Source organism: Seriola dumerili, unplaced genomic scaffold, assembly GCF_002260705.1.
Source record: "Seriola dumerili isolate Sdu_G_001 unplaced genomic scaffold, Sdu_1.0 BDQW01001191.1, whole genome shotgun sequence".
Taxonomy (NCBI): Eukaryota; Metazoa; Chordata; class Actinopteri; order Carangiformes; family Carangidae; genus Seriola; species Seriola dumerili.
Window position 1 is genome coordinate 848,475 of NW_019175446.1, and position 24,394 is coordinate 872,868.

The 24,394-nt window shown below is 40.7% G+C and overlaps 2 protein-coding genes across 2 annotated transcripts in view; one reads left to right on the forward strand and one right to left on the reverse strand.

The window, feature by feature from the left end:
* Positions 1-339: 339 nt before the first annotated feature.
* Positions 340-1,724, reverse strand: LOC111238080 (melanin-concentrating hormone receptor 1-like). Its single transcript, XM_022767478.1, has 2 exons — positions 1,661-1,724; positions 340-1,370 (listed from the first exon to the last, which is right to left on the reverse strand). Exons 1-2 carry the CDS (start codon positions 1,722-1,724, stop codon positions 340-342), a joined length of 1,095 nt encoding a protein of 364 aa, XP_022623199.1.
* A 1,770-nt stretch (positions 1,725-3,494) lies between these two features.
* The window catches only part of grb2 (growth factor receptor bound protein 2), a 31,021-nt gene continuing 10,121 nt past the window's right edge, over positions 3,495-24,394 (forward strand). Inside the window, exons 1-3 of the mRNA XM_022767485.1 lie at positions 3,495-3,606; positions 4,961-5,216; positions 23,184-23,281. Coding sequence (XP_022623206.1) covers positions 5,139-5,216; positions 23,184-23,281 — 176 coding nt within the window. The 5' untranslated portion in view covers positions 3,495-3,606; positions 4,961-5,138. The remainder of the gene's footprint in view (positions 3,607-4,960; positions 5,217-23,183; positions 23,282-24,394) is intronic.

Below are 24,394 nucleotides of genomic sequence, written 5' to 3' on the forward strand. Positions count from 1 at the left end.
ATGAATCATTCCATAGTTCAATATCTGACTGTGTTTTCTGATTTTCTGTAGTTCACTGAGTTTGAAAATGTTATGTATAAGGTAGAAGAAGACTGATGTTCCTTTTTTCTCTATGATAACAACTCACACTGAACTGACCTTGTAGTGTCACACATTATATAACAACTTGGCGCATAAATGTAGTGTATAGATCAATAAAGTCGCCATTTGGAATGAGTTTTCCTCCTTCGTTACAGCTTCATGTAAAACAGAGGTGTGTTCTGGGGAAACGAGCGGTCAGTAGTGGCAGATGGTGATTTGCTGGCAGTGGTCGTGGACTGGCGGGTTAACTGTCCCATCTCAGTGCACAGCCACAGTGACCGGCAGCATGTTTTGAAGCAGTTCCCCCGATGACTGCGAGTGAGATGGATGCAAGCTGTCTGCTGCCATCCTCAGACTCATGCTGCCATCAGCCAGAGCGGGGGCAACCCTGAAAACCCTGTGAGACGGACGAATGGCTACAATGAACTTCCTCTTGAATGTATCACTTAGAATAATGTAGATAAATGGGTTAATGCAGCTGTTGGCGTAGCCCATGCTGATGGCAATGTTGTAGGCATACAGGAAGGCAAAGGTGGGCCGTTGAACTCCCAGGTGGGCCAGCTGCAGGATGTAGTAAGGGGCCCAGCAAATGAAAAATGCCAGGCATATGGCCACTGCCATAGAGGTCACCTTTCTCGTCCGCACTCTCAGGCTGTGCTGGGGCAGTGGAGCAACTGTAGCTGACATGTTTTGGAGAATCTTGAAGAAGACCCCGCAGATGACCACCAAAGGCAGAGCAAAGGCCAAGAAGAACTGGTAGAGGGTGAACCAGTATGTATCTGTAGCGGGGTTGGGCAGCAGGAGGGCGCAGCCGACCGAGCCGTCCTTGAGGTGCATGAGTCCCGTGTACATCCAGACTGGAGTGATGGAGACCAGAGAAAACACCCAGACCAGAGCTACTGCTGCCCCGGCCATGAAGGGGGTTCGAACGTGTTTGAAGCGGATGGGATGCACGGTGGCCAGATAGCGATCAAGAGTCATTACAGTCAGGATGTATGTACTGACAATCTGGCTATTGGAGTCAAGTGCTGTGATGACAGTGCACATGGTGCCACCAAAGCACCAGGAGCCATTACCCACAAGCTGGTGAATGAGAAACGGCATGCCAAGGAGAAAGAGGAGGTCTGCGATGGACAAACTGAAGATGAATATGTCTGGTACTGTTTGCTGGGAGCAGAGCTTGGTCTTCTTCACAATGGTGTAGATGACTATACAGTTTCCAAAGATCCCAAAGAAACAGATGACACCAAAGATGCTGGGCATGAGCACATTGTTGTACTGCTCATGATCTGGCAAAAAGAATGCTCCCTGTCAGTCACTTATATATTGATGCCTGTGATTTTTTTTCTCTATAAATATCCTCTGTATACACTTATATTTAAGTCGTGAAGGTCACAATATTCACTCACTATGATCAAATATGAATAAATAATAGAATATTAAAACTCAACATCTGCAAATAAACCTTTGTGTTTTAATATAACTCTACAGTTATGACACAAACATCCTGTACTGAGTGAAATTCAATAGTCTGATGCTCAATTACAAAAAACAAAAACAGAATAAACAAGCAACCTACCTTCTTCTACATTCTCAGGACTGAAGGATGAAAAAGATGAATTCGATATGTAGGCAAAGTCCATCCCCATAATAATAATGATAATAATAATAATAATAATAATAATAGTAATAATAATAACTTATATAACCGTTATTTTACACACGAGATACCATGAGAACAGCAGCATAAAAGAATTTGAAAAAATATTGGTTTATGGGTTTGATAGCTTATATGCAGCGCCGCGCGCATTTTTGTGTTATCCAAAAGACTTCATCAGCGCACGAGACAACTAACACGCGCGTAAAAAGAAAAAGAAAAAAAACACAGAGCGAGGCAGTCTTCAGGTCTGTCAGTGTGAAACCTGGCAGCTCCACAAACGGTCAAATTCCAATACGCACAGATATTTTCCGCTGTCATAATTTGTCATTGTGTTTCTGCCCAGAGAACAGATGCAGGGAGAGAGAGAGAGAGAGAGAGAGAGAGAGAGAGAGAGAGAGAGAGAGAGAGAGAGAGATAAGTTTCCTCTCCACATTTAAGATTTCCTGTTCAGCCACAGCCTTTGTCCACCACAAACACCGCAGGGCTGTTTTAATAATAAGTCACCAATTCATTGCCCATGTGCTGTCTTCCATACTGTCCAGATGAATGGTTTCAGTGACATTGTTAGCTGCGTCATATTTTTAAAGGATACCGACCACCTGTATATCTCATATTCATTAACTCGTATTATATAACGATATTCCTGTATTTATCTTATAAGTATATTTCTTTCTGGTGTGAACTTTTGCCATTCATGACATTTGTGCTTGAACAGTGAAGCCAACTATCTGTTTTAACTATTCTAAAAGGTTTTAATTAAAGGCTGTTTTAGTATTTCCACTAGGTGTCAGTGTTGTCAAGGTATTACCATGTCTCTGTTGTCACAGATGGACAGGTCAGAATTAAAAGCAGATGTCCAAAAAATGAAAACAAAGAAAGACGACCAACTATCCAAAATATTTGTCAAATAATGGGTTGTGTAGTGGGGTGAAGGTAGCAGATAACACCCTCTCTGCTGCTGCAACATGGAAGGTGAAGAAGTGTAATACAGGGGCTATTTCTATTTGTTATCTGTTTCTTTATTTATTTTGTCAAATCATCTAGAACATCATAGTGTCTGTAAAACTGTGCGTGCGTGCGTGCGTGCGTGTTTGTGTGTTTGCATATGTTTGACTGCTTTGCATAGAACATATCCAGGCATAAAAACAAATAATGATAAATCATGAAATCATGTGAATGTTTTTTTTTATGAGAGGAACCAGCAGAATGTCTGGTAAATCTGGTGGTTTTAAGTTGATCTGTTTTATCAATCACACTCTTATGACTGATAGAAGCCATCAAGACACTTGAATCTTATTACAGAGAAGTACAGCATGCAGCACCAGAGCACATGCTGACTAATAAAGCCAGGTCTTATTGTTATTATTCTATCTGATGCCCCACCTTAATTTGTTTCACCCTAACTTAATATGTAATATGATAATAAAAATATTTTAATTAAAAAATAGATAGATAGATAGATAGATAGATAGATAGATAGATAGATAGATAGATAGATAGATAGATAGATAGATAGATAGATAGATAGATAGATAGATAGAGTGTAATATGAAATAACTGATTAAAGAAGACAGTTGTAGGTGACAGTAACAGGTCTGTGGTGGGTTTGACAGACCAGTGGAGCAGACTGACAGGGAGGAGCTCCAGCCACAACAGCAGGGAGACCCTCCCAGCACTGTGGGAGGAAGCGGAAATAAACGTCGCAAACCTTATGCTAGTAGCTAGATTTAGGCTCGTAGGACGGGGTGTAAGCGACACCAGACATACATCGTTTGTTGCCCCTCTAGAGGAAACAGGGAGTGGATAGTTACACGACAGGTTTTTGTTTGTTACGGTGGCAGCATTGAAACGGAATATCTCGAGTGGTGAGTTTTACTGACGCTTTCTCTTTTCATAAAAGTTGTGTGCTGTTTCCTTTCACGACGCAGGCTAGTCAAGTTCAGTAACGTTAGCTGGGCTAACTGCCACTGAGCTAGCAACAACAGCTTGCGCTATGAAAAAAAAAGGTGTTTTCTTCCTTTTCACATTTGCCAACATGAAGCTAGCCAGTAGGCCTCGAGCGTTGATAATCATCTGGGTGTTTCTTTTAAACTGGCCACTTGTTTTGAGTAAAGTCATTTTTAATCTGGCCGTTGTGATAAATTAGATTGGGTAAGTTTGATAACCACACTGCATCGCAGTTATTGTTACCCGACCGTTAGCCGGCATGCTAGCTCCAGCGTTCTAGAACACTGGGCGCAGTCTGTTTGCTGGAACGGAATCGATTCACTCGAACTCGCGTGAAAACGGTAAAAAAAACCAAAAAAAAAACCGCGGTCTAATGCTCAAAATGGCACATTGATAGATGTTGAAATCTAACATTATTTTGACATAAAACAGTCACGAGAGGGTGATAAATTCTGGAGGATAATTGTAGGTCTGCCACCCTTCGGACTTCAGTTTCCCTCTTCGTTACCTTCTCTTTAATACCCTTGACAACGATGTGTTTTTTGTTCGTTTGTTTTCAGTAAGACTATAGTGGCCATGAGTTTGGTTGTTTGTATTACTGTAAACAATGGCTACGGTCACATTTTAGGACTGTCTTAGCTGACGTATGAACTGATTATTCGTGACGAGAGATGGATTGAATTTGAATAAAAAGCAAATAAAGTTTGTATGTGCAGATAATTTAACATGCGTTTGTTACTATAGCTGTTATCTGGGCGGCTGTCAGATTTAATGGCCTTATTACTCGCAGAGTTGAATTACTGTGAACTCATCAGAGCTGTACGGTAGCATATTAGCAAACAACTTAATGGGATAACGTAGCTTTATCCATTTAACTAAGCAACTGCAGGTTTAACCATTGTATCACTGTCAGCTCTGCTTAAGCAGGCCACTGACTTTCCTCTGGTTGGCCCGGGTGGTTGGCTGTCAAGAGGGTATGTAGATAGTGTTGCTGATTGTGATTGGGAACTTTGCATCAATATGCTCGTGTCCTCAGATGAATGTTGCCCAGAGTAGTAGCAACAGGACACAAAGGCCTGAACCCCCTTTTCACATAGGTTTGCCACTGGAGATTATCATTAGTACTTGTGTGCTATATTTTGGATATTGGATATTTTATGTTTTAAATGAGACATCTCAAAGTGCAAACATTTGCCAAACTATCAACCTTTTCTTTTTTAACAAACCATTTGAATTAGTCTGATTGAGTATCACATTGTTTCTTGTTTACAGGTACCTTACTCTGACCTTTATGTGAGGTCTAAGCCCTAAAGGAACGGGTCATAGACGGGAGGAGAGACTCGGAGAGAAGCATCTGGCCACAGAAGCCTGGATACGTGTTTTTATTTTTTATTCAGTCCCTGAAACACACAACCACAACCAAGCAGTTTTCCAGCAAGCAGCAAGGACCATGGAGGCCATTGCCAAATACGATTTTAAAGCAACCGCTGATGATGAGCTTAGTTTCAAGCGTGGAGAAATCCTTAAAGTAAGTGACAGATATTTGATCATTCGATGTTAGGGCTTGTCTGTATTACTCATAAGTATGAAACGAAATACCTATTGCTGTAGGTTTATTTCCTGTTAAATTAATCATATCAGTCCTGTGTTAAATGAAAGTGCCATCAACAGTAATCTTATTTTTGTTTAAAAAGAAAAAGAAGACAAAGACCTTTAGGATTAGAATCATCACCCAAATAAAACTACAGTGTTAAGACTGTATCTTACATTGAGATCAATAATTTATTTTTCAGTTGTATTTAACATTGTCATGTGTTTGCCTGATGTGTTTGTTAAACATAAAGCAATTTTTTTTTTTTTTTTTTTTAAAGAAAAAAGATCAGTCAACTTGGGCTATAGCCTAAAATTCAAAACACACTGCTGCATCATGTGATGGTGCACATGGTAATTAAGTGTGGCAACAGAACAACAAAATTTTAGGCCTAGATTCTGTGGCCCAGTGTATGATAGCAAAGTATTGTAAAGGAGCAGCGCTAATGTTACACTGCTGAAGGCATGGTGATTAAAAAGAGGCAAAAGCTGCAAGGTTTTTGTTTGGGTTCTGTTCTATTATGAGCTATTTAAAGTCTTCTGTGTGAAACCCCAGGCATGTCTATATCCTCAGGCATGAGAAGCTTATTCAAAGCCTTATACTTTGCTATTGCACGAAAAGGGTTTATGTCATACTCTGACCTTGATGAAGAAGCTGAGATATTAGAAATTACATACTGCAGTTTTCCTACACAATGATTCTTGGATTTATATGCAATCATCCCAATCCTTGTGTTTGGAGTCAAAGTCATGATTGGCAGGATGGAGAGGCGACAGTGCATAAAGATTAAGCAAATACCCCATGTTTCAGCATTTTCTAGGAAAATGTATGCAGCTAAATACTCAGTTTAAAACTACCTTTTGATAATGCATGACTTGATCTTTGATCAACACAATATATTGTTTTTGTGGGCAACATCTGCTTTTCCTTGACGTAGAGGGTTTTTGGCTCCACAGTCACTTAAGGGATCCATAGTGACTTTTAAATAAACACCAACCATGTAGTTTTACTGCTGTCTTCCTCACACAGAATCTGAAGGGCATTCTGCTTTTTAGTCCATGTGACATGGCACCGCCCCTGTGCTAGTGATGTGGGTAGTGTGCAAGACTGCGTCACGGCAGTTTGCATCAGTGTAATGAAATACCTTGATTTTATACTGTCTTATAATATAATATGCAGTGTATATATGATATAAAAGTCAACTGGTGTGGATGAGTCTACTGTTCTATCAGGGGATGAGTGCTGTTTTTTTTTCCCCAGAATAAGAGATTTAAGAAGTGAGTTTTGAAAAGACTTCTTATCTCACCAGGGGGGCCTAGAGGGAGGGAGAAAGAGACAGCCCAGGAAACACTGAGCTAAATATGAGTGCTTATTAAATTTGCATATGAGAGGAGAAGGTACTGTATTTTTCCTCTCATTTCTATAGCCAGCTGTCTTGTTGGAAAACCTCAAGCTTTTTACGAGATGGCAGAGTTCCAGCCCAAATGTTAATGGGAAATACCACAGATTTTTTTCCTTTAATTGACATCATTAGAGATGAGATGTGCCTTTTGGTGCCTGGGTAATTTAGACAGAACTGAATATTGGTGAAATATGTTGAATGTTCTACTTATCTTGGTTACATTTGAAAGCCTAAATTGTACTTCTTAGTTCCCCATATAGTTAGCATGTTGTTGCTCTCAATTCTTGTTTTTTTCCTTCATTGTATAATGCTTTTAGCTTTTAGCTCTGTTCCCCAAACCCTCTGTGTGTCTGCCTACATAAACAGCATGAGGAGGATGTTAAGTGAGGCCATTTTACATTACTGACTAAAAACAAACTAAAACATTTTTCATTCTTCTTAATTTTTCAGATTCAATCTTATTTTATGTGTGTGTCAACTTTGGCACAATGCCTGAGGTTGAACAAAAACTGCGATGCAATATAAATGATATTGTAATTACATTTTGTAATTTCACATTTTAATCATCTCATGTTATATGTCATGTAGCTCAACCCAAGCTGGCTTACTATGTTAACAGATACAGTCAATGCCACTCTGGATTTGGAAAATGTATGACTTTGATGCCCACTGCTACACCAGTGTTTCCAATTCATTGATTTATTTGTGGTTGCCAACCACAATATTGACATCGACTGCTACACATTAATTTTTTTTTTTTTTTACTGTTTTAAATGGGTAAAATCTTATTTTATTGTAGAGCTGTATGCAGCACATTGATTCACTCAACCCCTCCTTGCCCTCCTCTCTCTCTCTCACAAACACATTGAGAAAAGACCCATCTGCCATAGTCGGGCTGGCCATCAGGAGCATTGGGAGTAATCCTCCTGCAGTGGTGGGCTGGTGGACGGTTATAAAATGTTTGTGTCCACCAGACACAAAATTTTGCTCTGTGTGCCTGTCATGCGAGGTGCGCATGAGAGCGAGCTGGACTGATTGTCACTGACCAGTCACAATAAGTAATCAACCCTCAGCGACCCAATCCGAGTTGATGAGGATTGTTATTTGTTTTACACACCGTGAAACAATGGTGCTGTAAATATTGTTCAGTTATATGTCACAAAGTACTTGGCAATTAAAATGTTTGCAGTGGAACGCGTTATATACAAATACCCCCACCCCCCCACCGCTGTCAGCTTCCACCTCAAGTCGAATCTAATTCTGTTGGAAACACTGCTACACATAACGGCTTTCAAATAGATATTCATATATCCAGGCCTAACATATTTGACCTCGCTAGTGGGTACTGTAAGTGCACAAACTTTCAAAGCTACAAAACGCTTTGCAGGTTATTTCTGCCCGGAGAAAGAAACTGAAATGGGGAAGGAAAGCCTGCATCAGTGTTGCCTCCAGCACTGTCCACATTTCATCTGAATCATTTGTTGGCTGCTTTGCCCATAGGACCGGTTCACTTTTTTAGACTGAATGAAGTGGCATGATGTTTGTCAGAGACCATCCCCCTCTCCATTTCTTTGATCTTCTTTATCCTGTTTTCCTCTCTTGTTCCTCTTCGCAGTACTCATACATTAGTCTCAAGTCTGAATGCTTCCCCTCGGGTAATTTCTGAGAAACAAGATGGAACAAGCTCCTGTCACTCACTGAAACATACTGCTGCAAAGGTGGACTTGTATTAAATGTTTTTTAGAAAGGGACTATAAGGCTACAGTTGAAGATCATACAGTCAGCAGTGGTATTTGCTTTATCGATCACAGTATATCAATACATTTTTTTTGTATATGTTGCAAAAAATGGCAAATTTTGTAACATTTTTGCAAGTTTAAAAATGGCTTTCCAAAGAATTGATGATGACCTTGTGTAATTTTAGCGTAGCTATACCCTAAAATGGTCAGTGGTTAGCTTAGTTTTAGCAGTGTGATTTGCCTAGTGTGGTTGCTAAACATTTTGTGTGATGCTTTATCTGCCTTGTTTAGTTGCCCCAAAGAAATAAGTACTAAATAATGCTGCAGCATTTTAGTCTCTCTTGCTTACTGTCTCACTTTGCTCTTTGCACTCTGCTTTTTAGTCCAGTTGGATATTTGGTTACATAACAGTTGTTCAAACATCAGTAATACTAAACTAAATTCCCCTCTCAATTGGCAACATAACCATGAATAAAAGAACACACTCAAAAAACGGATTTGCAACGTGTCAGTTTACATCTGATGTACATGTTGCTTTACCTGATGCTATACAACATGCTAGACACAAGCATTTGGAGTAGTAGTATCTAAAAGAAAACTTCTCTGAGGTGGAGGGTGATCATTGTGGCTCCTTTGCCTCCATCACCACTGCTATCTGTCTGCTGATACTAATACTAAGCAGCTCTGCTCTTAGGACAAAGGGTCCCTCTCATGAGGGAGCAGGCCCGTGTTAAGGCTTTGCTTGTATGTAGCATCCTTAACTTCTCAACATTTCCAGTATCGCTGGGAGATGGTGGCTGTGTTGCTATGAAAATCTGTTTTGGTTTTTTTTTTTTTGTTGTTTTTTTTTCAGTTTTCACTTTTTCATTCACAACATCAACATCGCACTTCTGAATGTTTACAATATGTGAATGGTAATTTGTTGTAGATACAAAATTCATCTGTGGTGAAAACAGATGAAAGGAAAAACCAGTGTGTCTTGGTGCACTTAGCGGTTATGATCAGCATCAGCAGTACAGTTACTTACAGTTTGAGTGACTCAGTAGAAATCACTGTGTTGAAGGCCAAATATTAGGCAGCTCCAGCTCTGGCTTAATGCCACACTGCCACAAAGCAGTTTTCCTCCTTGTTTCAATTGCTTTTAGAACAGGCCTTTTATGCAAGTATTTATCTAATGGTCTGCCACTAAGGGGATGAAAAGGATGTTTTAGGGACATCAAATCCTGTCGTGTTGACCTATTTAATCACTATGAGAAGTGTGCATGCCACCTTAGATCACTTGTCATAATACCCATGTAGGTGTGAGATCACAAACAGGACAGGATTAAGCATCCCACTCATATTTAATGTAGTGTGAGAATTTCCCTAATAATCAGATTTCCAATTTCTGAGTTCTGTATATTGACGCTGAATCTTTGAAGAGAAAACTGTGATCCCTCTGAGAATTCAATTTGGTTTTATTTTGGTCGTCTTTGAATGAGTGTTTCTTTTTACTTCGAATGTGAACTATTGCTATTTTTCCACTACACATTTGTTGTGCTTTGCCTGCTTTAATTAATAATGTATGTAACAACACTAATGGGCATCAATTACATTGAAGGAACGCTAATACTGTCTAATGTCACCAAGATCTTTAATAATTGGGTTCCATAACTGTCAGCCAGCTAGCAGGCACTGTGTCACTGTGACTCACACAGCTGGTTGTTGAGACCAGGCTCGACTTCAAATTTGCAGCCTTGAGTCATACTCCAACATTTAGTTCTCTCATTTACCAGTTCGTGAGTAGTGAAGCACACTGTCACAGTATAACAGAGGCCCCAACCCCTCTAGATTTTCTTCATTTGACAGATGCTAATCATGTCAGAGCCAGGAATGGTTAATACAGTATATCTGTTATAATCAGGTGTGTATTTTTACTCTACATATTGCTTTTGCTCCTTATCAGTACATGGCACACAGAGCTGTTGCAACTACCTTCCTGTTTTATCTTTGCAGACAGATTGAAGTTGTTTAACTGTTTTAACTCCTCTTATTCTGAATCTAGAGACAGATGTGTTGTTTGATTCTTAAATGTCGAATACAGACATAAGAACGTTTGACAGCACTGAAGCAAGAGCTTATATGTAAAGCATCTCACAGTACCAATGTGCAGAGTGTGGGCCCATGACAAATTTACATAATGCAGAGTAGTTCAGTTTCACAGTGTGATTTCCCATGATGCATAGACAAAAAAGGGGAAGGTGGAGGGTGGTTACCAGTAATCGTTAGAGGAGCTATCTATAAATCTAAGCTTGTACTGTGATATTTGAAGTTTTATGTAGCTTTTTTTTTTTCTTTTTTTTTTTTTTTTTTTTTTTTTTCTTTTTTTTTTTTTTTACATCGAATGAGAGTCTGGTCTTAATTAGATATTTCCCCTTCAGAAGTTGTGATTGTACAATGAGGCCCACACACGCACATTTTTTATCATTACCACTCGACACTCTCGGGGTTGAAGATGACTTGTACTTATGGCAGTTGAACAGATCAGGATGACAGTGTAAAAATCAATTGGGGGTAAATCATCATTATTCATCATTTCCACAACTGTGGGAGAAGAAGAAGTTATATCGCTTTATGTAGTTTCAGTCCATCCATATAATTGTGATGGCCGCCCCAGAGTATGCTTCTGCTGCTGTAGCCTATCTTGTCTTATTTTGCACATTTTCTGTGTCAGAAAGCAGATCTAGAGGCAAAGCAGCCGGCATGTGCAGGCCACAGTAGAGGGTGGCCATTGCCCTGAGCACTGAGCACTTGTTCTCATTTCCTCCTTAAATAAATAAAGATTAACAGCCCTGCAAGCTGGCAGAATTAACTCCTGTCAGCAGATCTTTGAACTCTGTCCGTGTAGTGTAGTGTAATGTAAGATCTGCCTCTCCACCTTGCCACTTCTGCAAACTGTTGTCTGCAGATTCATAGCACTTGTTATTTAAACTCTGCTTAAGTCCTGCTCACTATGTCAATATTATACTACAGCCATTAATGTAATAGTACGCCATAAAACTGTAATTTAAAGTCACCCCAGGAATTGAATGAGAGCTTGCCAATAGATCGCCAACAGTGCTTAAGGCTTTTGTGGAGAACATTAAGACGCTCCGTGATCATTATTGGAGCCAAATGTCAGCTCACAAAAGAGAAGATGAAAGCTATTATTACACTGAGAAATAAAAAAAACTATCTGAGGTGCCTTTGAATGAGAGTCTAAATAGTAACATGTCCATTCAGACTTTTGACAAGCAGGGCTGGTAGTTTGTGTAGAAGAAAAACATGGTGAAGAGGCTTTCATTTCCAAGGAAATATAAGAAATGGAGTGCTGCAGAATGAGCTGTGTTTTTACCAAATTAAATTTCTAGTTTAGCTGAAAATTTGCCACATTTTGGGCTGCTTACATTACAGCATTAACATTTGAACCCTTGTTTTCACCTGAATGTGAACGAGATTCACAAAAAGAGTATTTTCTTCGAGAAAGACAGAATTGCAGTCACCACCCACCCATCCATTCTGCTGCCCCAAAACATTATGAAGCTTCTTAGCATACAGTATGTGGTGAAGTTGTCTTGTCTCTCCCAGCAGCAGCGTGTCCGTGTGTGCTTACGTTAACGCTACAGCATAGCTGTTTTCACATCCTGTTTGATGTCTTCCAACCCCCAGCAACTTCCTGTGTCTCCAGTTAACTCCAGCAACTCTACAGCCTGCACCTACCACACTACAACACTGAAGTCACACAGAGAAGCACGAGCACAGTCCTTTCTGACACAGTTAGAATTTCCCTGCACTAAGAATTCATTATTTTTACAGTCAGCCTATGACAGACATCTTGTAACTCTGCAGGGGCTCTGCTATAGAGGAGGAGAGAGCTTTTAGCCGGTTACTTCAACACTTTCTCTCAAGGCCCTCCACCCCACCCCTGATTAATGGCTCCCTCATCGCCTATTAGTGCTTAGAGTATTGATTTCCCTTCCCCATCCACTCGACCACTGAAGAGAGGAAGAGTGGTATCAGCGCTGCCTTGTGATGAATGTCTTGAAAATCCAAACCTTACTCGAAAGACTCATAAGCCGTCATTAGAGCCTGAGCTCCAAACCCAGATCCAAATCCCACTATTTGATTCTTTTTCTTTCCAAACACACGAAGTTCAAGTCAGCTGTGGTTTTCTGCAGATTTCTTGGCCATCTCTGTGAAGTAGCGGTGCAGTTGACTGTGGAGCTGAAAGGTCAATAAATCGCTGCTAGGTTGCTCATTGTGCAGTTTTTTGATAAAGTTGAGACTCCCCCTACTTACACTGCCAAAGGCCTTGTAGGGTCTCACTGGAGAGACTGTGCGTGCTCACATTTGAATAGGAGCAGACTATTTTCTAATTAAGTGCAGAATCTCTGGAGAGAAAGCTTGGATAAGTAAATTATTCTGACTCTGCTTTTCTCTCTTCTCCTCTCTTTTGTGTAATTAAAACTGTGACCTTATTAATATAAGAGAACCTTTTTTCCAGAGGTTTGCTATGACATATAACCATAGGGCATGTGGTTCACGATGTAGGTATTAAGGACATATTCTGTTAATTGTGCTGTAGAATACAATTTCTTAACATATTGAATGCAGCATTATTTACTAGGAATTGCATTAGTTGATGCTTAATATCGTGAACATGTAAGTTCTTATAATCACCAGGAGTATTATTGAGGATCATAAGCACTATCGGCACAATCAGCTGTTGCTCTTCAAATACCAAAATGGTTGAAATGGTGATGTTGTTTTCGTGAGGGTGTCGTCGTTCCCTGTGTGTGACTAGTGGAGACACCAGCATGAAGAGAGCACACAAAACACACATCAGTCAAGACTTTAATTGAATAGTTCAGCTGAATCATGGCATTAATGTTAATTGTCTACAGTTGATTACACTTGATGACAACAGTTATTATTTCAGCCAGTGAAATCCTCGCTTGCCTCTTTCACCTGTAAAAACTTGGGGCAACAATGCTAACACCAGACAGGAAAATGTCATAATGTGATGTGCAAGGGAGACTAATGTAAATATTGCAAAACACATCCACCCAGCTTTGAGGTAAAAGATGGACTTTCAAGTGACTGAATATGACTGAAACAAACCAGGAATCGGGTACAGGTGTTGCTTTCTCTCTTTACACAACCTGTGCTTTAAAACAATTTTAGTAAAACAGTGGTTGCCAAAAACATGAGAGCTAAGTGGGCAGACACGTGGTCTACTTCACAACAGCAGGGTTAGGGTTGGCAAACTTTTTCTGCTTGTGACACCACCACCTGCATGCTGCTGTTTGCAGCACCAATGGACAGAGATGTGGCAACTGCAAATATTGCCTTAGCTTGTTTAATGGAGGGAAGTGTGTTTGCATTAACCTTTTCTGCCTTTCCCCCTTTTCGTCGTCGTCGGCCCGTTTTGTGTGTTGGTGTATTTGAGGTAACTGCTTCAAGTCAACATATGGCAACAGGCCTAGCAGGCTGACACTGATTTGTCCCAGCAACTACCCACTCTGGCATAATAGCTGCCCAACTGGGCAAGGTTTAATATGTCAGCACTCACGCCTGTGCCGAAGCTGAAACCCACTCTCTTAAATTGATACTCTCTCTCTCCCCCTCTATTTCTGTTCTTTGCTTGCTCACAAGTTGCCAGAGCAGTCAGTGTCTGTGCTCAGGAACAGCCTGTAGACTTTATGCAAAGAGTAGAAGCAGTACAGGTGCCATTACGGCACTTGACAGATCATTTGGCGGTGTGCAGTCGACATGCAGCGGTGTCTGAAATCGCACCTTAGTTCACTCAAACACTACTCCCTATGTGATATACACTAAATAGTTTGCTCAAATGTAAGCAATATAGTGAAAATTCGGACACGTTGATAAACTCGTTACCGTTCCTGGTGACTAATCAACCTTACAGGTGATGCTGGTATGTTTCACTGCTCATGTCCTGGCTGCAAGGGTGGACAATAGTGTGGTTTTTACATCAAACCTGGCCCGTAACTGTCAACTCAATCCTAGTTGCCCTAGATACAGATTACCACATTAAGAGCTGTTGTGACGATGCTCCTAAGTGCTTTATTTTGTTGCTGGCTCCTAACTCTTTCCTAATCGTTGATGATGGTGCACATGTACCTCTAATGATGAAGGGAACCATAGACACACTCTAATTCTGTAATCCACTGCAGGCAAGCTGTGTAGCTCATTTAATCAGCCATCTAAAGCAGGAATTAGGACGGCTCGGGTGTCTTTGATCACCACCCCTGGACATAAAAATCCCAATTGATGTCACTCAGATTAACTCCATGTCATCTCAATGTGTTTTTCACACAGTTACAAACTGAAAGACGCAGGTACATGAAATGGGTACAAAAAAAAGAAGAAAAGAAGCTGCGAGCGTGGGAATGAAAAGACAACTTTCCCTCTCAGTGGATTGATGGCATTTAGCTAGCCAGCTACCGCAGATGGAGGACAGTGCACTCTGCAGAATAAAACATAGCTAGTTTGGCTGCTCTGAAAAAGAGATGCCCTCATTTTATGTTATTTGCCCTTGAGGAGTTTTCCTAAGCTGATCACAAGGAGTGTGATTCTTCAAAGTGGTCCTCTGTCTTCTTCTTTCGCTCTCTCCCTCTTTCTCTCTCACAGCTTCTGTCGCTTTCTCTCGCTTTAGCTATTCATCCCTCTTGATCTGTCTTCTGTCACTGTTTGTGTCTTGTTTTTCGCTCTCTTCTTCTTCTTCTTCTCTCGCTCCCTCTGCTTCTTTCCTCACTGCTCTAACTCTCTGTAGCAGAGTGTTGAGTCAGAGAGCTGTAATTAGGTCTCTCTCCTTCTCATCCCCACCATCACTCCCTCCTGATGTGCCATGAAGACACTGACAGCTGTATTTAAACCAAACGTTATCATTCCCTCTCTTGTGGCTTTTTTTTCCTCAGATCAGCTTTAGTTCCTACTCTGCACGTCATACGAGCGAGGAACAGCGTAAAAGACTGATTTGACTAATGTTTATTACATTATAAAAACAAAACATGTTTGATACGGGTCATAGTGATCTATATTCCATGACACGGTGGACCATCAACTTCAGGCCTTGTATTGGGTGCCAGTGTTGTATTGTTGGTTCATTTCTTCAATAACAGCTGGTATAGCTCGCACTAGCGTCAGACAGCATCAAGCCCATTCTTAATGCAATACAACTGTTGTTCCTAAATACACACAACCGTCTAAGCTGTCACATCTGTTGACTACACAACAGATTTTGTCGCTTTTTTTAAAAAAAAATTTAAGCTGGAGTCATTAGAGGGCATTGCCAACATAAACAGCACCGAGCAGTCAAGCTGTGAAAAACAACATCATGATGTAAGAGAAGATCCTTCCCCCAGTTGCCGGAGTCAAATTGACACTGAGAGGAGAAAGGAGTGGGGCTAAACCAAACTTACACTTCTACTGTTAGAGTTTTCCACCCGTCTGGTTTGGCTGGTGGCTTCATCATCTTTCCAGGCATCATGATTTGTTGTTCAGTTTTCATGAGATCCTCTTTTTTATTTTTATCTTATCAACAACACACTAACTTGTTGTATCCTCCATCACTAACATTTGCATCCTGGTTACATTAGTCCAAAGGCTGTTGGAGCCTACATACAATACTCTTTGTCTTGTTTGTAATCATTGATCACTTTGGAGCTAAAACAACTTGGCAATTAATCAATAACGAATCAGTAACTAGTTTGTAGGTTTTTTGTTTTGTTTTTAAGCAAAAAAACCTACAAGACGTCTGCTTCCAGGTGCTCAAAAATGAATAATTGTTGATTTTCTCAGTCTTTTCTTAGTCTTTCATAGCAAATTGAATATATATGGTTGGACTGATATCAGACATAAGATATGATATCAGCTTATTACAGATATTTTAACTAGAACACTTGACAAGTTGTTTTTTCAACTATAAAATGTCCCACTTAGTGTGTGGTGTGTATTTGGTGGTGGTGTGAAGAAAATCTGTGTCAAAGTTGTTTGTTAAAAACATGCTAACAACTATCATCATTATGATTTTCAAATCAAGAAAATACAAAGTTCACTATTCAGTGTATTTATGCCTCCAACGGTGGGGGTGTTATTACTGTATTTCCTCAAGTTTGAACATGGCTTCTGTATAAGTCGGTGCACTTGCCATAATCAGCTTCTTTTGCTTTGTGTCCAACATTGATTTTATTCACTGGGCCGGAGGTACAATGTGTGTTTGAAGCTACAATTGCTGCTCTATAAGAGAGGCTCACCATGTGGTAATGGCCTGGAGCATTATTTTAATTACAAGTGTTACAAGCCTTCATTTGCCTGAATCCATTGTAATCTCTTCCTCCGTTTCTCTCTGCATCAGCGTGGCACTCATTGCCGCCCTGTCTCCGGCCTGGCCTGATCTAAGTCTGCAGCCTCCCTGCTGGGAGCAAAAGAGGTCAAACTCATGTTGACGGCTTTTTGTTTTGCTAAACAAAGCAAAAAAAACAAAAAAAAAAACAGACTTGTCTGTGTTTTCACACCACACCTCATCTCATCACTCCCCCAAACCTGCTGTGATTTTTAAATCTGTCTCTCTCTTACACTTATTTATCTTTTAGATGAGTAAATGCTCTGTCAGGGTTTTTAAAATTATTACACCCACATAACCCGTCTTCTCTAAAGCCTCGATCCCACAGTCTCTGCATACTGTCCTAGACACTGCACTGTTTAGGGGGTGAATCAGTTTGTCCCCATGCCTCTTCAGGGGTCACCACTGCTGCCAATGTGTCAGAATACCAGGCCTCAAATGCCATTCCTGCAGGACAGCCACGCAGTTGGCACACACACTCACACACACACACACGCATAGATGTGCGCACATTAACAAGCAAATTTTATGTTACCTTGCAAATATGTTGCCCTATTGAGTTACAAAGGACCACTTCCTTATCCGATCTATCTGATTCTGTGGATTTGTGATTAGTATTATGTAACACAAACCAAATTTGTTCTTCTTGGTCAAGAACTGAGGGTGAGGGCAGAAACCGAGTCGTCCATTTCAGACCCGTGGTTCTCTTTGGGTTTCTTCAAATGTGTACTTCCTCTCTCTTGCCAGTGGCTGACTGTGTTTTGCATGTTAGCAGGTACACTCTTGTAACTGATAATTTTCTGTGGTCTGATTAGATAACGGAGCACTGTTTGATGTTGTCATGGTTCCCGTCTGGTGAACAAATAAACGGCTCCATTAAAATTGGCAGACCCAACACGCTTCGTCCTCTGAGGGTCTGATGAAGCTTTAGCTTGTCTATCTTTCTATCTGGCTGACCTGCCGCACGCTCAGATTAACTCACACTCAAGGGTAATCCCTGCTCCTGATTTATTGCAATCCCGTATGGACTGTGCAGACATGTGGTTTATTTAGCATCTTGTTTTCTCTGCCCCCACTGTCCGTCTCACTGTGTACCTCACTTTTATCACCACTTTCTACCTCCATCTTGTGTTTAGTAAGCCGATCCTATGTACACCATGTGCAATAATCACTTACTGAATGTGGTTATTTCTTTTATCAACATACTTATTTTGACACCAAGGATTTTCTTTGTGATATTCAGTTTTAAGTGTCCAGGAAAAGTAAGGACTTCAATCTAATCTCTTTGTGGTCGTTACCTACACCCCATCCAGTCAATATAGCTTGGTAAGAGTTGTGGATCTATGTCTTGTAAGAATGACAGCTACCCATGTTTAGTGTTAGCCATGGGTTTGTGGATGGAAATGCTATGTCTAATATTTACGTATGTGAGAGAAAGAGAAAGAAAGGGGGAGGAGGGAGTCTGCAGTGGCAGCTGTGGAGGAGATAATCTCTGGCCTGGACCATAGCCTCTCAAATAGAAACTCCTACAACTATTGTGGCTCAATCAGATTAAAAAGACAAAACAAAAAAAAAAAAAAAAAAACCTCAGAGAGAGTGAGGGAATGCCTGTCATCCACAGAAGTGTGATAGCACAATGCTGGCTCAGCTTGGAACAGAGAGACAGAGCTCAGTCAAACACAATGCTGCAGTTGTCTCCTCTGTATTGTTAAAAAAAAAAAAAAAAAAAAACTGCCAGCCAAGCAAATATTTTATTTCTGCTTTTCCTCATGGGCTGCCATTCTTTCAGTTTTGAGAGCCACCAGAAGCATTTATGGGTCTGTCTTTGAAGGTCTTATCTGAGAAAATGTCTAGTTATAGCTAAAAAGATAATGACTTAAAAAAAAAAATTAAATAAACTCAAAAAATTGGTTACCACAGGTTTCAGTCCTGTTTGAAGACGTGTTTGACATTTTGTGAAATTCACTTATTCACTCATTCGAGTTAGGTGATACGTTCCTGTATGGTAAATATGAAGCTGCAGCTAGCAGCCATTAGCTTAGCTTTGTTCAGATACTGGAAACGTTGAGAAACCGGCTTGCTGGGAACAGTAATTTTTTAGGAGTCTCCTGGTTGCCTGGCAACTCCTTTAGAAACACAGTCTGGCGCATGATCCGCTGTGAAGCAGCAAAGTGTTGTTTTTACACTGGAGTTTTTTTTAGATTCAACCAACGAGGTATAGAGTGTTGATTAGTGAGCTGTAGATGTGCTGATGGGCAGATTCTGATCCAGGCCTGACGACTGTGGCTTTATGTTTAACAGACAGATATTGGAGTGTTATTGATCTTCCCATCTGACTTTGCACCAGAAAGCTAATAAGCATATTCCGCAAAATGTCAAACTGTTTCTTTAAAACCACTACAATACTGTTAATAATGGACACGGTGCTGGAAAAAAAACGTTTAGGTGATTCCACCAGAGTAGTGATTCCTCTTATCTTTCTAATCTTTACACTACATCATTAGACTGGTGGTTGGTTATACTACAGCACTGCACCACAGCTTTTTCTGTGGTTATAGAATTGCCAGCTGTGGTCAGTGGTGCTAGGTGACAGTGGCTAAGAAGCTATTCAGCCCAACCCTGTGCTGACATTTGAAGGAAGTGAGGAAACTTTCTCTGTAACTGCAGCTGTTTGTTTTACCGAATATGACACAGGAGCTCTTCCAGTTATTGGCTATCTCATTGTTCGGTCTAAGGCCTGTTTTTTAGGAAAGTTAAACATGATGATTCCAACTGTTAAAGTTGTGGAAGGCGGGTTGCCCAATTCCATGTGGGTATAAATACAAGGAATTACATTTTCATGTCCATGTTTATTTTTCTGGCTGAAAAAGCCCGGACTTGAAATGTGATGTGAAGCAGGATCTTTTATATACAGTGTGATTCTTGGTCTAGTTATTGACAACTTGACAGTTTGAGTTCTGGTCATAACAGTAGCTACTAAGTTCTGTTTTGTGTAAAAGATGATAAAACAGTTTTTATTGCTTGTAGAGATCTAACAGCATGTATCTTTTTATAAAGCTGTTTCAACAAAACTTCAAATATCTAGATAGACTGATTGTCCTGCTCTACATTTGCCTGAAATGAAGTCTGGAGTTAATGTACCCACAAGTTTATTTTTCTTGGATGGGTTTTACTTGTTTATTTAAGGGAGCCTTAGGAGCCGTGCAACACTTTGCTGTGTTGTCAGTTGAGTCATTGAGACACGCTCATCCCACAGCAACTAAACCGTGTGTATGAACATACTCCACCCAAAGATGTTTTTATTTGGACATCAGCTGTGTTTTACGGTGCATTTTAAATTAAAATGTAATCAGTATTTGGAGATACTAAATAATTTTACTCTGATATCTTCATCAGACACTGACTAATTAGCCCCCCCCCCCCCTGTACAAACAGTGGCTTGTTTTTGAATCTCCTGGAAAATTCACTTAAGCATCTTAGCAATTCAAATAAGCTCAGGCGTACAGTATATTGCAGCACCTGCTGTGCTCTATTATTAACTTTGGTTGTAGACTGGGTATTTATTTAAGGTTACTCAAGTTCATGGGGACCAGTGACACATTATGCTCTCCGCTCTCCTTCTCAATGATACAATGCATTAGAATGAGATGTATGATTGATGAGTGAACTGTGTGTTGTATTAACTATAGGGACATTAATATTACTTTATTGTACTGATCAACACTGCAGGAGCTGCTAGGGTTTGAAGGGCACTTGAGCGGCGTGGATGTTTGCCAACAAGTGGGCTTGAGCCTCGGTCGTGAGGATGAACGACTGTCTCTCTGACTTCTTGGCAACTTCACCACCTACAACACTGTAGACGAGCACATGTTGTACTCCTACAGTATTTCTTTTCTTTTTCTGTTTGTTTTAAATTATCTCACCTACAACTGGTGAAAGTGGCACTGTCTTGTTCGTGTGCATGCGTGAATAAATTTGGTTTCTGCGTTCCCAGTGACTAACTGAACACAGCACCTCTTCCTTCAGATCAGCACTCCTAAAACACCCTGAGGGCAGGCACGCTGTGCTGTGAGCCTGATTCCCTGAATCTGTTTTACTCCAGCATACATAGATCAAGCAAATCAGTCACTCGCACCGTCACATGTTGCTCATGACTATGAGCCCGGGGCGCTGTTTTAGCATCTCAAAATTGGCTTTCCTGTGAGACAGTAGTTAGTGCGGCAGCAACACATGCAAGACTTAATTAAATCAAACACTTGATCTGGTCACAAATGTGTGATATATGGAGAAAGCGAAGGCGGGGTCAGTTGGAGTTCACAGTATCAGTAATCTTAAAGCTCTGACATGCCGCTCCCTCGTTTGGCTGATGGGCGGTCATTTGGTGTCTGCAGCCAACAATCACACACAGTTTTTGCTGTGTTGTTCGGCATGTTGGCACGAGTCTTCCCTTACCAATGGTGGTTTGGCTGATTGAACATGTTGAATCTGTGGAGGCAAGTTGGTAAAAGCAAGATCATTTACTGACACAATTTCCCGTCATCATATCTTCCCCCTCTGCCCCCCCCCCCTTTTCTTTTTGTTTGTTTTTTTTTAAGCCATCATGGCTCTATGGATGGTATTTGCCATGAAATTTGATAGAGACATTTGTGGTTCCCTAAGGATGAATTTTAGTAACTTTGGTCCCCTGACCTTTCATCTAGTGCCATCATCAGATCATGGGCTGATGATGCCCGCGCAACTGTAAGCAGAGACCTGCATGTTGGCAGTCAGCTGGCCACAAGGACTCTCAGTGTTGGATCAGTCTGCCTTTGAAAGCGCTGGTTCTTAAAGGTTGATTTGGTGTGTCAACATACAGCCCAGAGGCTAAGGCCCTTTTGTTTGAGTCTTGGCTCAGACAGCACAGCATTGACTAGCATAAACACACTAACCCTCTCTGGCTCTTCCCGTCTCTCTGTGTATTACAGTTTACCCCAATATCATATCTGTAAGTCCATTGTGCTACACACACATATAGAAACACCCCCCACCCCTATTTAGCTTTTTGGTTCAAGGCCACTCCCTCATCCAGTCATGCTGGTCTTAGCAGCTGGAGAAGGCCAGGGACAGCTGGCATTCTGCAGGCTCCCTGGTGCAAATAGACCCCGGCCACTCACACTACACAGGGGCCAACTGGACAGCTGTCTTGGGCTGGGCTAGGAGAAAATGATCAATTTAAGGGGAGTGGAAGAGGGAGGCAAAGGAAAAGAAAAATAGTGATTTAGAAAATAGAAGGACATGGGAAAAAATGTTTGAGCCTGACATGCATCAAGGATCAAAGATGGTGAATGAATGGCGTTTTACAGACTTGGCTCAATTCTTCTGAGTAAAACTCGAGTCATTCTTCAAATCAGGATTCTGCCTGACTGGTGAGATTAATGCTCGCCCTGCTTTACTTGAAGCTGCTCAAAGAATCAAACAAGTGACAGCTTGGTTGTGTGACGTTATATCACATCCTTTTTTCTGTTGCTTTATACTCTGCTGATCTGTGGTGGCTATAAGTTATCGAATAGGTTTTGACAGCTTTTTGCAAAATTCAGACGGCGGCTGGATGTGACTCAGTGCTGTTGCATAGTTTTCATCTGAAATTCATACGTGTGAAGATGTTGCAGAAATGCAATAAGGATTTCACATTAGGCATAGTGTATTGCAAGGAAGAGTTTTATACAATACTTGTTTCTCTATTATTCTACCTTTTTGTTTTGATTTCAGAAACTCACCCATTAAAAGAATTTGTGGTAGAAATGAATATTCCAGAGCTTTAAATGGTTTCACGTGGCATTTATGCATTTATTTTTTTCTTGAATGGAACAACACTCATTGGCACCTTTTTTTGCATTGGTAAATCAGCTGTTGTAGCGTGAAGGTTAATTTCCTTCAGCGCCACACATCTTTCATCAGCAAACTCACACGCTTACAAAGCGTCGCATAACATATATGGACTTGGACACGGACGGATGATCCACTAGCCCAACACACCTGCACTGTGGCTCTGTCAGACATGAATGCCCTCGCAGCTGTCTCTGTGTCACTGAGGCGTACCGAATCTCTGTAGCTAACGGCGCAGGTTGCATACAAACACATTTGTTCTTTAACCAATCACAATCTTGTCTTTTGAAGTTGTGTTTGTGGCCTATTGTTCTCTTCTGCTATTGGTTTTTAAGTCGCCTAATATTTGCCAACTGGTTTTTCCAGCATACAGGACATGCACCATCTGAAGTCACAGGAAATTAATTCAGTTACCGTAAAGCTAAATTTAGTATGGTGGCTGCCTTCCATTGTTGACACTGGTATGTGGCACTAACCTGAACGACTTCTCTTTCTCTCTTCTTTGTCAACACCAGGTATTAAATGAAGAGTGTGATCAGAACTGGTACAAGGCAGAGCTAAATGGAAAAGACGGTTTCATCCCCAAGAATTACATAGAGATGAAAGCCCATCCGTAAGTATTGCGCACAAAGGTTTCTCTAATGTCACTTTTTTTAATCCGTCTTTATGTATTTGTGAAAGTGTCTTTTATATACATGTCATACACTATATGTTCTGCTACTCACTTCTTTCTGCTCTTTCTCTTTTCTATGGAAAAAAAATAATTTGGTTGCGAACTACCAACCAGCACTGTCCTGTGTGAGTGTTAAAGCACTTTAGACAACGCCTGGCGAAATCCTTAGAGGACATAACCTCTGGACCTGTGCTCAGTGCCAGATTAGCTCTCTCTTTATTAATGTGCTTGAGGCCTCTTACGCTTAATTGAATATTGACCTTATTGCATCACTGCCAGGGAGCTATCACGGCTATCTTTCTTTTTTTTTCCAAGGGGAAAGTTATTGTATTGGGGTTTGTTTGTTTTTTTGTTTTTTTTTGTTCTATTACTGCTGCTGTGTTGTTGTTGTTGTTGTTGTTGTTGTTGTTGTTGTTGTTGTTGTTTCTGTGGCTTTTGTTCCAGTGAAGCAATAATGCTCAAGTTTGTAGTCTTTCTTCGATGTTACAGGGGAATCAATATTCAGCTGGGCCTGATCGTACATCTCTGATAATCATTATAATGAAGCTTCTCAAGGGGTGTTACAGCTTCAGCACGTTCGTACTGAGTGCAGTGTTTCCTATAAATTAACAGAAAGGTTGCGCTTACATTTTATCTGAGTCACCTGTCACCAGTGAGGGATTCGTGCGAGCAGGTATCACCGCCTGTCTCGCGCAAGAGGTAGATTTCACCTCTCAATTTGATCATTTCTTTTATATTGCGTTCTCATCAGTGGTTTAGGAGTCATTTTCCTTCCTCCCACTTATTCCAACCACATCAAAGGGGACAGGAAAGGCTGTGCCATTTAGCAGGCTGTGCATGTGCAGGAGCTGACATTTCTACATGAGAAAACAAGAGAAGATCTGTTAAGGTGCTTTCATGTGACCTGGCACTTAGCTAGCTAGTGCAGAAGGGCATTATGTTACAAGTAGAGTAATTTCAACACAGTTTTTTTGTTTTTTGAAGATATTTAAAATATAACTGCACCCACTACACTTTCATCCAGCACATAATAAGGTCATTGACTCTGTGTGT